This window comes from Hyalella azteca, unplaced genomic scaffold (assembly GCF_000764305.2).
Source record: "Hyalella azteca isolate HAZT.00-mixed unplaced genomic scaffold, Hazt_2.0.2 contig16040, whole genome shotgun sequence".
Lineage (NCBI taxonomy): Eukaryota > Metazoa > Arthropoda > Malacostraca > Amphipoda > Hyalellidae > Hyalella > Hyalella azteca.
Window position 1 is genome coordinate 134,212 of NW_025945867.1, and position 19,100 is coordinate 153,311.

At 39.2% G+C, this 19,100-nt stretch overlaps 2 protein-coding genes across 2 annotated transcripts; one reads left to right on the forward strand and one right to left on the reverse strand.

Annotated features, from left to right (window-relative positions):
- The first annotated feature begins 1,681 nt into the window (after window positions 1-1,681).
- On the forward strand, window positions 1,682-3,343 carry LOC108682214. Its single transcript, XM_047884713.1, has 3 exons — window positions 1,682-1,735; window positions 2,260-2,389; window positions 3,193-3,343. Exons 1-3 carry the CDS (start codon window positions 1,686-1,688, stop codon window positions 3,262-3,264), a joined length of 252 nt encoding a protein of 83 aa, XP_047740669.1. The 5' UTR covers window positions 1,682-1,685; the 3' UTR covers window positions 3,265-3,343.
- An 82-nt stretch (window positions 3,344-3,425) lies between these two features.
- Window positions 3,426-18,083, reverse strand: LOC108682215 (peroxidase-like). Its single transcript, XM_018171344.1, is given in 16 exon segments — window positions 3,426-4,124; window positions 4,379-4,487; window positions 4,830-5,017; window positions 5,656-5,819; window positions 6,206-6,383; window positions 6,855-7,002; window positions 7,132-7,329; window positions 7,773-7,959; window positions 8,237-8,427; window positions 9,234-9,410; window positions 9,623-9,834; window positions 10,014-10,138; window positions 10,699-10,868; window positions 11,152-11,322; window positions 14,413-14,597; window positions 18,027-18,083. Coding segments are annotated over 15 exon segments (2,469 nt in total). The 5' UTR covers window positions 14,582-14,597; window positions 18,027-18,083; the 3' UTR covers window positions 3,426-4,042.
- Window positions 18,084-19,100: the final 1,017 nt, after the last annotated feature.

Consider the following 19,100-nt stretch of genomic DNA (forward strand, 5'->3'; position numbering starts at 1 on the left):
TACCTTGTACGCCCGCGCGCGATTTTCTCAGATTCTTCAGAGTGCTTCATCTGCGTTCAGGAAGTACGCCGAGGCGATGTAGGTCAACTATACTGCTGCAATTGAAATGTCCAGAGTGAGTGAGCAAATCGAAAAATGTGTATGACTAAATCAATGTTCTTGGTGATAAATTTCTCTATTAGATAATTTCAATCATTGTGTATAACATTATAATATATTGGAATAGGTGCGTGATTTCATTTATGAGTGATCACGTGATTGGTAGGCTTGAATGAAGCACACGTAATTTTCTCAATTGAATTGTTCATCGGTAATGGATAGAATCAACATAGAGATGTATTAGATTGTTCTTAAACAAATTATTTCGCCAAGTGGCAAGCAGAGATAGCGGAGAACCTGATGGCGTAATTAAGCTTGCACAACAACCGCAGTTGGGGGCTTGGTAAGTACTGCCCCTCTGACCATGGTCCTGATCCAAAGTTCACGCTCTGCAGTAATGCAGTGGGAGCAGTTCCTGGGCAATGACCTCACGCACACTCCCTTCCATTCTTTCTCAGGTCCTCGATGTTATTTAATATTAATGTTTATTCTACTTCTTATTCCGTGGTGAAGCTAAATTCTATAACCAAATGCCAACTGCTCATCACTGCTCCGCTGTTGAGATACGCTTAACGTCATACGGATACTTTGTTTTATAGATATGATGTATTTGGGATTGAGTCCATATAATTTCAGAAATTATCCACAATTTGAGCTTTTCCTTGTTGAATTAAAGCTGTAAAGTATCATCTCAAAAATTATTATTCTTCACTTTCAATTTGGCATTGATTTGCTGGGACATCCTTATCCCAATGATTCATGAGAATCATCTTGTTTCAGTTGATGGCCCTGGCATTGAATGATGCAAGAACTACAGAATTATGCCAGCATGCCAGAGCCACGTTAATTTAGTGTTCCCCTTTATAAATTTTCGCCAATGATACATTTTATGGACAAAAAGGCGTACGCTGTCTTAACTTCGTCCGAAGCATGCAAGTTGTAAACGCCGACTGCTCTTTTGTACCAGCCCAGGAGGTGACTGCAAGTGGTGAAGAAACAACCCAATGCTTACATGAATACTTTGAACTGTGATTAGTGTTCCGAGAGATTTATTTAGACAAAATGTTTGCAGTTTGGCACTAAATTCCAAGAATCATATTAGAGTTAACCAATTGGAACAACACATTCAATTGATCTGATCCGAGTCAGATTCCGAATATGGATATTTTTAAGTAGATATTTACAGGATTGTGTAAAAACTCGCGCTTAGTCAATGTAACATATATACAATAACAATGAAAAATGTTTCGCTAATGTTAATATTGAAAGTTCTTCTCATTATGGTGGGTACATCAAAGCACTTGGATATATCTGCAAATATTCCCATTTATGCGTAATCAGATTTGGATTCTTATTCCTGGAGTACGACAAACTCCTTACTCATTTTTCAATGTCGTGCATCTCACGCGACTCTATATAACATTATTCATCCTTTTGACAGATGAATCAAATAACACATTGACTCGATGGCTCCAACGTGTACGGCTCATTTCACGAAGAGTTGCGGCGTCTGATGAGCTTTAGAGATGGTCTTTTGCCGATGAGCTCTGGAGACCTGCTGAGAAATGAGAATGGACGACCAGCCAATGGCAGACGACTGCAGAGCAAAGTGCCGAAGAGGAGTGTTATACCGCTGGTACGCCCTAGGGTTTAGGAGCATTGTTGATTTTTTCAAAAGAGTACGCAGATATGAAATATCTACTGTGTTACATGCGTGTTAATCTAATTCCGCTCTTCATTAGATCAAACTGAAAAACCAAACGTATGTATTAACGTCATGGTAATGCAATCACTCGTAAATATATTCGTGCGAAAACTATCGGCATCTAATCACACTAACTGAATTATGAATTCTCCCGTTCCTTCTCACAAAAATTTCCAGTTAACCAAGGCGACATACATTGTGAGTCACGAAGATGAATTCACTAGCCTCTTAACATTCATCAGTCTCATATCATTAGTATAGTAGAGATTAAACACGGAAAATCTTACTTGCGTTCGAGATACGGTGGCGAAATCTCATTTGCATCAATTATATTTTCTCCGTATTGGCCTTGTGAAGACTGAACATCCATGCAATGTTTAATTTATTTCATTCACCAGAAATAATTTGTACTCAGTTTACTGTCGTACCTTAATATCGTATGCGTTACGTTTCAGGATGGAAAATCTGTACGAAAACTTGAACGATGTGGACTTCTTCGTTGAGGGACTGCTTGAGAAGCATCTGGCTGACAGCCTCCTGGGCTACACCTCCTTGTGCGCGGTGGGCCACCCGTTCTCGAAGCCAGTGCGTGGTGACAAGTTTTACCACGAGCAAGGACGACAAACGAGATCCTTCACAATAGGTTAAGATTTTCATTCGTCAAGTTCAATCAGTTATTAGGTTCGAGAATATCTTAGGTTTTCCCATGTGCTTACTGCAGTTTGAGAATCCGAGTTTACTTAAATACTAATTGTGTTAGGAAGTGAAAAATTCCGTTGTATTTTTTTTTTGTCTTCATAACGATCTTTCTTTCACTGTAATTTCGATTCAGACCCAGTTTATTGGTCATATCTTTGGTGAAATCTTCACATGCCCGTACCTTTTTATCAAGAAATATATTTGATTTCACATGTCCAGTAAGTGCTTCTTTTAAGTACGCGGTTATGATTGTGAGATCATTAAACTATAGCTGACACGTTCCCTTGCAAACAGTGCAGCTGCAAGAGTTGCAGAAGGGGTCTTAATTGGGAGTCATCATTTGCAATAGCACAAATGGCTTCGACCTGGTCCAATTATTAGCTTCTCTGTTCCCGAAGGGTAGATGAATGGCGTTCAAATAGGCTCAGTACCCAGTGGCATTTATGTTTGTCAGAGCCTAATTTCAGACTAATTTCTTTGTTGGCATAGCAATTATACCAGTAAATAAACAATAAATTGCGGTATTAGTCATTAATAATAAATAACTTTTATATGATAGATGTCGAAACTCTGAGCATTATCTTGAAGGCAGAATTTCAATATAATAAACGAACATTTGAATCGTTGATCATGCACAGTTAACTGAACCGAACTTATCACTGTACGCGTAACTTTAAACCTCTTCTCAGCAATGCGCCAGTATCCTGCCCTACGGTAAGCTTCGCCCCCTGAAAGTTCCAGGTTCCTCTGGAATAATATGATCTGCATTGAGAAGCGACCAGGATATTCTCCATCGAGATTTGTTGAAGACGCGGCGTATAATTGAATAAAGTGGTACCAATTTAATAATTTTTTTCCTAATTCTAACCGAGAAAACACTTTAGAGGTATTTTAACGTGGAGCTAGGACAAAAACATACGTCTGATCAAACAGTATTGTAATAAGCGAGAAAGATGGATATATGCGGATAGAGAAAATCAATACTCAATGGAATATGAGGAAGCTACAATGCCTTCGGCATAACGATCACGGCTGATAATTTAGTTAATAATGCATGCCCACGCCGAACCGAGTAACAATTCGTATTCTCAAGTTATATCCTTTACTATAGTGAACTGTTTCGATTACACAATGAACTGAGTGAGCATAATAAGCTTGTCCTCTTACTCTTTAATTCAAATGGGATGTAAGTAGCAAATGGTAGCATGAAGTTAGAGTATTATACTGCACTCACTTTCCTCCAAGGGTCCAAGCGATGCTACGCGTTCTAATACAAGTAGAAAGAACAATGCAATCTTAACTGCTAGCTCCCATTTTCGAGCATATACTGATTTTAATCATGTGCTGGTAAATCCCTTGCAAAATTTAGCAACAAACTTTTTTTGTTGTTAACGTAACTCATTTACCTATTCATTTTTTTCCTGGAGTCATGAACAATATCAAGATAAATTTCCGTAGTTAATTTCGAATATTGATCCATTGTTGTGCACTCGATACACTCCTGCTCCAAGTTCTCGCCGTTTTCAATCCTTGGAGCCACTAAGCCTGAGGCACCTCGCCCGCCCAAGCTCGTAGGTCGACTCGAGGTATCGCGTTACCGCTACAAGGTCTGGGACTATTGCTGAAAATAAAATCAATGCATATATTTTCATGGGTAAAACACATCAGTATTATGGCCATGAAAATAAACATCGGTATTATGGAAATAAGCAGATCATAACTCTTCCAGTTCCTACAAACACCATGTACCAATATGTAATTTATAATGACTAACGAAGTTTATATTGCATGACGCTCCTTCAAAATCTTCAAAAAATAAAATCTTAAAATGGCGCTCCCTCAAAATCACATTAAAATCCGCGCTCGGACACTTACAAGTTCCGATTCTGCAGGCGGAAGGCAAGAGGCTGCACGCTGACCACGTTGTCGGAATTGTCGCACAGAATTCGTGCCCATGACGCCTTGCGAATTTCTTGCAGTTGCACTAGAGACAAATAATTGGACAGGATTATTCATTTATACGTGGGTAATGGCACCCACGCAGGAACTGCCCCCTGATAGGCACCACAACGGTCCAGTAACCCCAAATTATTTAGACACCGAAAGTTTTGCCATAAGTACGTACACGAATGACCATCCTGGTTGTAAGCTACGGAGCGGTCATATTGTAGGTCGCATTAAAAAAATAGCGATACATTCTTGCGCACGGATAATTGAACAAAGTAGCTCAAGTGTGATAAATGATTTTTGCAGACTTATTATGGTCACAATTGAAGAATGAATATCTCTCGGAAGAAGGTTTTTATTGAATATATTCTAATTTTACCTTCGGAGAAGGACCCAGGCTGGCCACCGACGTCGTAGAAGAATCTGTCTCCTTTCTTGGCGCGCGCGAACTGGTCGCCCACAACACACAGGAACGTCCAGCCCAACAGCCCCCCAGACACGGGCTTCTCGGACATGCCGCCCACGAAGAAGTCTACGTCGTCAGGGTGCGCATAAATCTGGCTCAGCCTGCAATACAAGCAACATTAAAAATCCGTATATTTGCAATACAAGGCAAATAAATATCTGTATATTTGCAGTACAAGTCATATGAAAATCTGGCTCAGCCTGCAATACAAGCAACATGAAAATTGGTATATTTGCAGTACAAGTCACATAAAAATCTGTATGTTTGCAGTACAAGTCACATGAAAATCGGTATGTTTGCAGTACAAGCCACTTGAAAGTCGAAGGATAAATCAGGCAGTTTGTATCCGGCCCAGAGCAGGTATTAAGCCCGAGCTTCTGGATGAGAGCTGCACGGCGCGAGATAGAGCCAGCCAGAGCTGATCCGCAGAGGGTAACTAGCGATAGACAGAGTCTGGCTATAGCGCCTCTAAAGCTGACATTTCTGCTGTGTCGTGCCTCTGCGTCGGCCCTATGGCGACGACAGCCAGCTCAATTCCCGGCAATTAAGTAGCAAGCGATCCCAGGGAGGTTTGCTGATACCCGATTTTTACGATCCATTACTACAATTGTCATTTTTACAATCTCCACAGTTCCTCAAATATATTAATATAGATCACGAAGCAACGCTTCTTGAATCATTGGATCCCACAAGGATCTTGCCATTGAAACATTGCCCGTTTATTACTTCAGGATGTTACCTTGCGACGATGTCGTTGGGGATCTGATCATTGAAGCCAGCAAAGTCCCGAGCGCGCGGTAGACCGCACACCTCCCTGATGGCGTTATAAGACGCAATGGCGTGGTCACGTCCTCGGTGAAGATTCAGGCTCATCAGATCCATGCCGAAGTTTTGCCGAGGTGTCTGGTACAAAAGTTTTTTTTTTAATATTTATAATTAACAGATACTGAATGTAATACACAAAGATCAATGCGTTCTATTCAAAGGAGTGAAAATTTTAAATGTTTATCCTAAGAGAATTAGAAACGTTTTTAAGCTGCAATTACAGGTTTTTATTGATGAATGGATTAAGCATAAATTAAACTTCTAGATTCTACTTGATGCTTTGACTACCATTTTTATTACTTCAGCAAGAATACCATCATACCAAAGTTATATTTATCGCCGGGCATTTTTGATCAGCGACGATTCTGAGATGAAAACTTGAATACAGTACAATACGAACAAAACCTCGCAAAAAATTGTTAATCCAATTTTTACCTCGCTGAAAACCAATCAAGAATTGTCACCTGGAACAGATGGTTTGAGAGATCATCAGTGACGAACGAATCGAACTTCTGAATGGCTTGCTGGGTGAAGGAGCGCGAGAACATGTCGATCACCCCAGGTACCGTCTGGAAGATGTGCGGCGAGTTGAAGTGTTCACGCATGCGGATGGTCGTGATGCGGCCGTTGGCATCAAAAAGACTGATACACAAACAATAAATGTTATTTCGGCGGTAATTTAAAATTTTTTGTTTGTAAAGAAAATTACGTAAGCTAATTCAATCAAGTGCAACTCAATTAAAAACTGCGTGGTCAATTTCAATAGGTAGTCAGAAAGTGGTGGTGCTCGAGAATGTATATGAAGGGACTGTGCGCACACAGCAGTAGCAATCAAAAATGACGTGACATGAAAGTTCCATACTAAAGTGTTTCTGCTTTAATTTCATCATAAAGATACGGGGCGTTGGAAGTTAGGTTCTATTTTAATTAAACTACTCTAGAGAAATATTGAGAGGAAGTGTGATGAAGAGAATCAAGGCGTGGGCTCCTTTGGAATCGTGCAGTACGTGGAAAATATAAAATCGAACTTACAGAAGATTATAAATCCCCAAAGGAAAAGTACTTCATTCTGGTGCGTGGAAGCAAATTTTGGCATATTTCAATAAAACGCACTTGATGATGCCTTGTACAAGCGAGTGTCCGAATCTGAAAGCGCCCGTAGCGAACTCGTTGTTCATTGTCGGGTTGATGTTGGGATTGTAGTCGAAACTGTAGCCGCTCTGTAGTGGGTTCAATCCAAACGACTGCATGAAATTCTGACCTGAAAATTTAGGAAATACGTAGCTCGTTACACATTTCCTAATTCATTAGACAAAATCGAAAAGTTCAAGCAACACAATTCAATGATCTAAAACGTTTGTCGTCTGTTACAATTAAATGGGCAACCTACCAACGATGATGGGAAGCCATTCGTTGAAAAGAATGTGCTGCACTTCAGCGACGACGATCCTTCGGGCCTCCTGGAAGAGAGCCTCATCCGACCAGCCAGGATGCATCTGCTGGAGGCCGCGGGCCACGCGGTTGTGCTCGCGGTGGAAGAGCGTGTGGATCGCAGTCAGGCCAGGCTGTTCGTTTACACGGGAGTCACCTGCAATTTTGTCACCAGGCAAACGTTCAAATAGGATTGAGTACACAATACAATTTTTGACAGACAGCGTTAATAATACAACTGATGGAATTTTCTGTTCAGAGCCAAATGAAAATAGTTAGGTATCAATTATTTTCCATGAAATTGGCAACGTGAATTTTCAATTGTTATTTGTTTATCTGATATTGAAACGATATAAAAAGGTAATCACAATAAAAAATAACTTTCACACTCTGCTGCTTGCTAATCAGGCATTTAAAACGAACGAAACTTTCTCTTGAGTTAGGTATTGACTTTGAAGCCTGTTCATTTTTCCAATGTTTCTTGATATGCGAAGTAGAAGTTTTTAGCGTGGCCAGAAATGATCAAGGTAAACCATTTCAGTAAAGTAACTTGTCTCCTTGAAAAGAAAATCCTTCAAGAGTGTATTAAAAAATCCGCACCAGCGATGTAACAAAGGGCTCCTCGTTGACGAGCTTCACAACCCGATCCGCTCTCTTGGTCGAAAGGAAGAAGGTTGCCGTTGCTGACGCTCATGAGACCAGCTTGGTTCTGGCGCAGACGCTGCGACTGCATGGCTGTGGACCCGTAGATTTGAGAGCCGTCGAGCCAGTGCGTGAGTTGGTTCATCTGTGTAGGCAAAAATTTAGTTTTCGATGCAACAAGATTAACAGAATTATTTGGAAGTTTGAGTTATCCGGGCTTTTTATTAATTTCAGTTTCTAGACATTTAATAAAGTATCCATTGGACAATTTGGTAGGGGCAAATATTCACTTCGAACGATAATAGGTACCTACTTTTATATCGGCAGTACAATCTTCATTATATTGATATGCAAACAAAATCATTCAGTAGTCTACTCGGGTAAAGCAGCTACGTTTGAATAAGTTTTAGAAAGAGGCAAACCTGTTCGGCAAATCCAAAAGTACACTCCTGGCTGAGGCCCAACATACTCCTGATGAAGTTCAAACAATTTCTACCCCTGGGAGCGTAGAAGGGATCATCACGTGGGATCGGGACGGGCCAGCACTCAGGATGTCGTTGCGGTCCAGTCGCTTCCGTTCCATTAGGACAGCAGTCGATGCCCTGGCCATTTGCTGCTCAGGCCAAACATTTCATCAAATTAATTTAGAAGAACAAAAAATATGATGAAATATATTACATGCATGCTGGCATCAGAAGATGAAGAAATATTCAAAGAAATCAGCAATGTAAGCCAAACAATAAATACTCATTTCTCCTCTAGTGTTGTAGACCACTTCATTCCTGAAATTGAGCTAATGAAGTATAATAGTTGAATGAAGTTAAGTGATTTGTTATAGTAGTTGAATAGTCGGCAAATTTTAGTAGAGCACCAGACCCAAACCTTTATTGCACCAAAATAAGGAATTATCTGTATCAACGAAGTATTTGTGGTATGTCGTAAATTTACTAAGACTCAAAACACTCTATCTTCAAAAATACATGGGTCAATTGCAAAATTTAACGAAAACTCATTTTAATCGGTTATTTACCCGACACGGGAAGAAGACGGAAATGGGAAGAGTCACGAAAACTACCAGTTTCCAAGTTTCCACCTACCATGCCACCCAGTTACATTACGACTTGTGAGACCTACGCAAGTAGTTGAGGGACCTACAGTCGCGTGAAAACAGTCATGAGTTGGGAGCACGAACAATCCTTCTTGAAATGAAGTAGTTTATAAGGCCTTCTGATGAGCAATGCCACAAGTCACTAATCCCTCCGCAAAGAGGTAATCGTCAGAACCTCGGGCATACAATTTAAGTACAAAAAAGGCGCGCGCACACATACAGTCGATAGGATGTAACATCAAGCAAAACTGAATACGTCCTAACACACTTGTTCTGGTTATTGCAACACCAACAAGGTTAGGCATACGTACGGAGACTGGTGAATGGGGCGTGGGTGAGGTCGTGGTCGATCCACTGCGCCCACTGCATGACGGAGAGCGTGAACTCTCGGTCAGGGTCGTCGCGGTCTACGAGAATGTTGCTGGCGACGACGCGCTCGAGGGGGAGCTCGGAGCCTGTCACGGATCTCGTGCGCGGCGAACTCACACCTGAGAAATAAAAGCTGAAAATAGCATTCAATCCAAGAACAACAAATAAAGTTAATATGAAACTGAACAAAATGAAAATTTTTCAACCCCTGTAAGCTTAGTGCACAGGATTATAAATAGTAAAATACGTAGCAGTCAAGCAAAAATTATGACAAACACATAGGAACCCGCATCTTTCCCGGTCAAGGATGGGAGTTGTGCCTGATGCTCACCATCACCATAAACTGGTGGCAAGATCCTCTGAAAAGCAGTTTCGCTCTTTCCATACAATGGGTTTTGCAGGTTATTGCAGGTGCCATCAATGGTGCGGTACTTGGCTTGAGGATTACACTGCGGTGCCCGAGGGCAATTCTCAGCGAGAATGCTGTTGCGCACCGGCAACTGACGCAGGCCATGGGTACCTTGAGCTGGACTTAACTGGAACCTATTAGGGCAGTAGCAAAATATTCTTAGAAAAATATCTTTAAGATAGGGAAAATAGGTGTACAAAATATAATTTTGTGTTTTGAATTACTAAATACAGACCTTATCACACAATACAAATGTATGTTTTACACGACGTTTGATAAATCGTGGTAATTTAGGCAGCTGCTAAATACGCACTCATTGAGCATAGACCGAGAGGCCTGGTTGATTTGCTGCGCCGCCAGGTGAGCCTGGCGAGCTGTACGCGTCACTGAGAAGAACTTGAGATGGCCATAAGCAGGCGTACCGACTGGCAAATAAAGCTTTGTTGAAAAGCAAATATTTTTGGACAAGCTGTTATTACCACGTTTTTCTTAGCTTCGTTTCGTGTCTGTCTGTCATCAAAAATTCAGACCCTAATTTAGAGCTCTTCTGAACATCCTAGAAACTGGAAATTTAGCATTCATGCTTATAAAGAACTTAAAAAATAAATAAATAACTTATAAGAACCACGTTTTCTTAACGGACAAAAAAAAAACATTAACTCTTACATAACATTACATAACTTTCTACATAACTTTAATGGTATGTAAGATTTATTGTTTTTCTTTTTTGTCCGTTAAGAAAACGTGTTTTTTTAAGTTTTTATTTATTTTATTTTTGATGCCATTAATTAAGTTAAATTGGATTACATTGTCATATCTCTTGGGCATTAAAAACCGTGAAGTACGAATCGGTGATGTTGAAACGTATGCACGGGCATATAAAATACATCTTAATAATATATAATAATAATAATAGCTTTTTCAGCGTTTATTAGGCCGTAGGCCTGTCGCCGATTCTTAACATCGCAGAACAAATCTTACGGGATACGCGGGACAACAGAATTAGCTCACGCAATGAGTTGGGATTCCAGGTTAGTGACTCCATTGAGGAAACTCCGTCCCTTCTCGCACGCCGTGTTGACTTCCTGGGGAGACAAGCTTCTCATGTCGACTTGTTGGCGACGTAAAGTGAAGAGTCTATTGTCTCCCTGTCCCACGCTCGGCTTGGCTGAACACGATCAGGATAAAATTTTAGGATTGTGATCACTAAGTTTTGAGGCTGGCCAGCTAACTGCGGCTAGTGGCTGTGAAAATATCAAGATTGCGAACGGTTAATTCAACAAAACAATAGTTTTCGTTTAACTGAGGTTAAAAAAAACAGTATAAAATTGAAAATTAAATTGAAAATATTATTTTTAAAAGTTAATAATAGTAGTTAATTTCGTTGGTACACTCACAAAAAATTTTACAAATAACAACGAAAATAAACAAATTAAAGGAAAAAATCTCACGCAGAGGGGGGCAGCAGACGCCGAGTCCTGCGTCAGGGAGCTGGCAGGTGGTGGAGACCTGCTCCAGGAGGGGGGCGCACGCCACGATGGGCACGCAGTTCCCGCACTGGCCCACGGGGGCGGCTCCCCCTCCCTGGGGCCGACCTGGACGGCGACCGCCCCCGCCGGCACCTACGGTATTTGAAAATTCATTTTGAACTGTTACCTTCATGTCTTAGTTGATAAAATGTAAAATATATTGATAAAAGTACTGCCGATTACCTCTTTGTCTGCGAGTACGTGAGACGTTGGCAATGTTATTTGGATCTCAATGCCTAGCAACGAGAGAGTTTAGGGGGTTTGCTGAATTTATAAGTGAAGCAGCTAAAAAGGTTTGATGATCAATTGATTAAAGGCAGTTTCCTTTTGGGAACTCCCTTTCAAGTTCAAAGATCTAAGAACCAAATTGCACATTAAATATTGCGTAAACAGTAAATTGCACATTGCATAAACAAGCAGAGCTTTCATTTTCACTCGAGTCACGCTACAACGCAGAGGCTAGTGGTTCAGTTGGGCTTATAAATGTAATCTCATGGCGACCTTCTACTACAAGGGACGGACAGAGAATATCAATTATCGCGTACAGTCCATACATTGATGGGATTACAGATTACTCACTTGGAAGATCTCAGCGAGATAAGCGGTTCAAAAATTTATACATACTGAAAAATAAGGCTACAATTAATAGAGAAATATACAAATGATGAAAACACAAAAGCCACCCGGAAGCCAGAACATTCTGAAGGTATAACTAATTCAATTATTTCTGACGAGTTTAGTGGAAACGCGAGAAACCTGTTTAAATGTAATGTTCTTGCAACCGGGCTACGGCAGAACACTTGACCATTCTATTAGTGAAGATATCTTTGTCCGGATCTTTCCACCAGGGAAAGCTTTCAAGTTTCTATCAAAGTTCGTGATAAGAAGGTTCGTACTTGTTGTAATGGCTTCGGGTGAGCTGTACAGAATGGCTTGTAAGAGGGTAGCAGGTAACTTTAATAATTATCGCAGAAAGATAGGTACCAAAGGGTAGGAACAATTCAAGCAAATATTCGATGTGAAATAAGTAATATCTTTTAAATAAAGGCCTCAAGATTCTGCATGATGATTTAGGATGTTAGCGAAAAAAATATTTATCTAAAGTGAAGAAATAACCCTTCAATTATAACCTTTGCTGCATCTATCTTGCATTATATACATATTTAATTCCACGTTATGACACATCGTTCTACATTTCAAATTGGACCACAACGTCTCTAAGGATTACACGTCAAAGATTTATTTAAAAAATATCACTGTTGGGGGCGCAAGATAAATATTACGCCCCTACTAAAACTGTAGCGCTTCTTTTTTATCTTAACGTATTGTCGAGTTTGAATCTCGTACATCCGAGCTTCTCTTCTTATCTGCACTAAAATATGTTTTAAAGGAATAGGTCATCACCTCTTCTTAAACTCAGATGCCTTTTGTAGCAACGAAAACTATATGTCTAACTTGGCATGCGATTACGAATTAACAGATCTTAGGTAAGGGAGCGTTCCTCTTGTCAGAGCAATGAATTAAGCCCGTAATGGTAATTAATTTCTAAAACTATTTTATTGTAACGATAAAAATTATTCAATCTGCATCACACATTTTAGATTATTACGTGAATTTTTAAACATTTTTTGCATATGACGAGGGAAAATCTCAAGACATTTACAAGGTACGTTTGGCATCCTCCAGTTTTTGTATACAAGCATACAAAACGTTTAATTAGGACCTCGTGTCACCTTCCATAGCTTGCTTCAAAATAATATAGCTGATAATGCAGCTGTGCAAACCGCATCATTTCAAGAGCTATATTCTGCATTTTATGTGGCAGGCTCATCGAAACCGGTTTTTCCGGATCTAATCAAAAGCGTTACAAAAAAAATCACCTTGCCCTTAACGACAGCCGGCCAGCGATTTTAGAGACCTTGAATTTTCTCGGAACAGCGACGACTTGTCCACAAATAATGAGAGATTTGTGTTCGGTTGATGTTAAAGTTAATATTCATTTAATATAATAATGTAATATTTTTTTCAACGGTAAAATATTGAATATAAATCACGCTCAAGATAAATTTGTGGAGCCATACTTTCAAAACTCGCTAAGTGAACGTAAGTACTTACGCTCTCATTTCTTTTCCATGATTGGTGGATTTGGCTTGAAAGGCCGTCAATGATTGGCTTATGAACTTACCATCTCTTAACTTTTTTTGAAAGTATAGGCCCAGATGATGAGTGTCAATTTTTGAGAAATACTGCACCATAGAGACAGGCAATATAGCAATATTGACAGATTCATAAACACTTCAAACAAAAGAATTAACTTGAGATCTATCTTTAAACTCCTTAAAAACTTCGAGATACTTCGCTACACTTGGAAAAAACGCTTTTCACTTCTGAGACGTTAAGTTAATTGTTTTACTATGCCCTCAAGCATAATCCATAGTGCAGTATAGCATCATGACAACACAATTGAGCAGTAATTGATCGTTGATACTAACATGACTGTACTACGATAGAGCGAAAAAATAATACGATGCATATATGTCGGACCTCAACGCCGGCGTCTATATGCCTATGTATTTTTAAAGTACCGAAAAAACTCCAATATACGACACTAACACATCAGAAAAAATCATACAATTAACTAATTACAATTTATAACCGAGAATAATATTTGAATATATTTGAGAAACTGCACAATGCTCATCGTACTTTTTAGCCAATGCCAAAAGATAGCTTTTACGTAGGTTTTTGTATTAGGTCCCTTAGAAAACATGGCCTTGGGTTTAGGCCCCGTGTTGATGTTTACTTCATCACGCGCTACGGATGCGCCGAGCAGTTAACATCAATTATCGCCAGGAAGCGTTGGGAATAAACAGGAGACACGCACACAAATATAGCTTCCTAAGGCAGATAATGTGAAGACAATAGCCTCGGGAATAATAGGTTGAGGATACAAGTGGCTGACGGGAAACACACAGAATTAACAACAGAAAAGTAGGACTAAATAACAAATGCATGCCAGGTGGCTGAAGAAAAACATCAACAAAATGTCTCACAAACATCAGACTATGCAGCCATGTAGATAATTCATGTATAATAAATACAAGTGGCAAGGGTGAACTACTGCGACAATATTTTCTGACATAAAAATAAAGGAAACTATCTAACCTGACCAAGAAATCTTACCGGGGAAACTAATCTGCCGGATGGCCCGATGGATGGGGAGTTCCGAGTCGTCCACTTTAGACTTGCACGACTCGTCCTCAGCGACAACCTGCGGATCAGGCTCGGCCGAGCCTTGCTGCAGCGTCACAAAAGCCGCCAGCAGCACCCAATAAAAGCGGCACTTCTGCATTTCTGCTCTTCGTTAACTGCAAAAAAAAAAAACTTCCTACGTTTCTTAAATAACTTAGTTGCTCTGCAATAACCGGGTAATTGATGACAATACAGTTTTTCGAGCAAATGAAACTCGCGAGAACAGCAGAACTACAAGCTCACGAAAAATATTTATAAATCAATGAAAAGTGAAATATTTGGAGCCGGGCAAACATTTTGTATACTTAGCTCTAAATGGAATTCTAATTTGAAAGATTTAAGTACACATAACTTTAGTCATCACAAATTTAGTGTTAGTACTCCGTACTAATTGGTAGTTGTTTATTAGTTCTTGTTGTGATGAAGTGCGGGAAGCTAGACCCCTCACCAACACAACACCACACGAATAATCCGACGACAAGAACACTACCAGGAAGCGCACTCAAACAAAATGAAAATAAAAAAACAAAAAAAAGAAAAAAAACAGAAAGAAATTCAACACCACAGACAAAAATAAAAAAAAAACGGAATAATAAGTTACCATCAAGAATACGGAATTTTCATGAATGTGTGAGAAACAAGTCACTGTTCGTTGACAACAAAATTTATCCTACTAAAGAAGTTCAAATCTTTTTAAAGATACTGTACATGTTAAAGTATTTTTAGATGATATTTTGTTTCAAATTCAATTAAAATACTGTATGTCAACATCGTGCAGCTCCATAGAAAAGCAATACCCAACAAGTACTCAAGTAACTTGATATTCGCGGCGCTCGCGCCCCTCAGGACACGGAAAAAATCTTCACCGCTTGTTGGTCCTTTCCTGAACCTTGCGTTCAGCAGCGACCAGAATGAGTACGAATATGTACCGTTAACCGTTGTCATCATTACAAGAAGAACTTTCCAAGCACCTCAGTTATTCTCATAACTATATTAGGCTACTAATGCACAGTCATTTAATGGCATTGTGTCTATCAAAAACACTCTCGCAGCATCTATCATGATGAAGCAGCCAATTGGAGGCCCTGCAATCATTCAACCCACGTGTCCGTCGGCATGCGGAAAGAAGTGGCTCGCAGCCATAAAGCCATGCTTAGGACTTGCAAGGGCAAGAGACCGTATTAATTTTTTTAATCTCTAAGACATCACATCATTTCTCTCACGAATCTTACTGATACTAACCAATTGAAAACGTACTGGCAAGATTTATGTAACTTCATCTAAATTGTAAACCTTTCTCTAACGATACATTAACCTTTGTCGGAACTTTTCGAATCTATATAGGCCTGCAGCATAACGACCTGTTACAACGGTTGTGACTGTGCTTGCAAATTTCAGACAAAGAGGCACATATAAACAGGCAACTCAGAAAAAGTTACCCACTTTACAAGCCGAACAAGAATTCGGAATTGTTCTATTTTTGTCAAAGAAGTTAGCACAAAATTCAAACTCGGACTGATGAGTATGAATAAATGTGTATTGAGTAATTTATTGTAGAGGTAGCAGTGAAAGTAAGTTTTAATAACTCTTAAACACTAACATAAACTAATAGCGCCCTTTGCACGCATATCTATTCCCTAACTGAGCGTTTAGCACAGTAATTGCCAACGGCACGGACAAAATTAGTTTTGACAACGCTTGCAGGAACGTATTGTGAATAGCTTCATAATTAATTAGGTCAATATTTGTTTGATTTGACAATGTTATGCGTGGAATACGTGTTATACAAATTCATCTAAAAATTCGCATCCAAATTTTATCCTAAAAGTATACCAGTCATGTTTCATACCGTTTTCAAACGAAAGCAATTTACTCGATATTCGCAACAAAATTCTTTGGAATAATAAAATACTGCAAATGGGCAATCATGTATAAAATATGACTGAAGTTGGAGCATAACAGCTAACTAAAACAGAGCAACAGAACGACTGCCTGATGCCTAACTTGAATGCCAAGTAGCATATAATAACGAGCGATCCGGACAAACCCTAGTGGGGGCTATTTCTGCAAAGGCGTCTATCCTGAAATTGCACTTAGACTAACCTTCATCGGGTCTCTCTTTCAATGTTATACAAGAATACATCATTCACCACAGGATTCGTCAGATTTGAATAAATTAGTTCATTATTTCATTAAACTAACTAGTAACTACAGTCAAAGAACATACTAACCATACCTAATCTTTCAATATTCTTTTTTACCGAGTGAGCCCGAACGCGTCCAAGTTTGCGCCAATATTTTCAGGAATATAGAACTGAATTTTTGAAGGACTAGTGAATTTACAGTTACAAAGCAATATAAAATTATTTATAATTTTACTTTTCAATAATATTGTCGGAACAACTACAGGACAGTCAAAACAGTCAAAAGCTCAAAACGAATGGTTTCAACTTGCCGCAAAATTCAAATCGTAGGATCATCAGAAAAAGTATGAAAGGCATGCTGAATTAAGTGAATTTTAAATAATTCAGGACTGAATTGGGTGGTATTTCAGGCCCGAAAATATCAGCAGTACCGTACAAACGATAGGTAGAGATCACACAAAAAAAGTCAGAGCGGTCAGACATCCAAGTTGAATAAATAATTATTAATTGTTAATCAAAATACATTTAAAATTAGTGCGTTATAGGCGCACTCTAGCCAGCGCCCAGCGTGAAATCTACTTAAAGGAGGTTTGCTATACTTTAACTAAGGATATGCCGATGGATGAGACAAGCTGACGGTCTGTGTCTCTGTGATATCACGCGTAAATCTGGATGATTCAGCATGACAGCATCAGCTTTGGCTTGCTCACATCAAATACGACTAAAGGTTTTAGCACTATTCCGTAAAATCTTTGTTTAAAGCGTGACCGATATCAGGTCGTTCTTCACTTCGCGCAGCTCTAATTTTGAAGTACCAAACCAAATGGTTACCCAGCGACTAAAGACGAGCGCCACGATCGCCTGCAGACCGGCTCCGGTAGGCGGTAGTCTCTTCATCCCCGAAAAACATAACTCGTAAAATTAATTGTTAATACAGGGTGATAGTAGGGAAGCATTTAACTTTACAATTTTGAATTCTTTTTTAATTTTACCGTATGAAGAGAAAAATTGATGAATAATAAATAATTTTAGTTGAGACGACTGCAATTTCAGAATATTGATCTCGTACCTAATCGTAAAAGTATGATTGAAGCAGGATATCACTACAATATTTAAATAAATAAATCTTTTATGAATTATTCCTAGAAGTGCGGTTGTAGCATTTGATGATTCAACCGATAATAGGCCTAATCTTCATTCTAGTTTCTGAAAAACAATTAAAATAGGTATTCAAAATTTGTATTTAATTGATGCGTGCAAACGAGTTGACGGGATGAATGTTAGAATAAGTGTTATTGTTTGCTGTTGATGTAGGGTTATTACTTACTGACTGAAATGCATATATTGATATATACTAAACTTATCGACTTCAACACACATCTCAGCAGCTACTACACCAACCTTACCACGGCGCTTGTCGTAGGCGCACTGATGTGACTGAACCTCGCTGAGCTGACTAAGTGACTAGTCACAAGTCACAAGTCACAACTCACAAGCTCGAGCCAGTTCCTACTGCTTGTCTCCTCCCCGACATGAGGTTACCGTCTATGACTATAACAATTTGAACCTGCATGTTATTCACTAATGGTTATTTTCATTCAAACATTTGACCGATTAATAACTAAATCATGTTGATTTGTGCCAACGAAAAATAGCCATGCCAGAATCTTGTTTTATGTGAATCCAAACTCGGTTAAAATGGGTCCAAACTTGTACGTAGTCGTTTTCTTCACGATTGATTTCCAACCGGCATCGTAGCAAGTACTTCTAGAGAGAAAATTAACCTCGCATCGAAGAATCCCTTCGAATTTAATGCTAATAGTCACAAATCTCAATTTTCCTTCTTCTCTTCCATACCAGAGCCTCAATTTGAGTTTGGTTCCGCGAATTGTACAAGGTCAACTTCGTCGGGGCGGCAGAGTGCGTCCTTACTGTGACCTTCACGGCTGCAGACGCCGAAGCGTTTTGGCACTAGCACTTTAATTGAGAGTTTATTTGGAAAAATTGAAAACTTAAGGGTTATTGCAAGTTAAATTTTCAAATTCGCTTCCATGACCTAACTTTTGAGCTTTGGATATATAGGATTCACTCTAATTGTATACATGAGCATTAAGTATTTAAAACTTTGTCAATTAAACGCATCATGTGAATACTTCCGTTTATAAATTTTTTCGAGATCAGCTTGAAATTCGAGCTCAAAGATGGATATCGAACAATAATGTAGAAAATTCTCTCGCATTAGTGTTACATTAGCTAGCTCGTTAGATAATTTGAAATTTGGTGTTAATCAAAGTATTTACAAATGATTTATTCTCGGAAAAGAATTCAAGGCAAAATATTGAAAAGCCACATGAAAATCTGGCTCAGCCTGCAATACGAGCCATATAAGAAATTTGCAGTACAAGCCACATAAAAAATGTGCAGTACAAGCCACATGAAAATCTGGCTCAGCCTGCAATACGAGCCACATAAGAA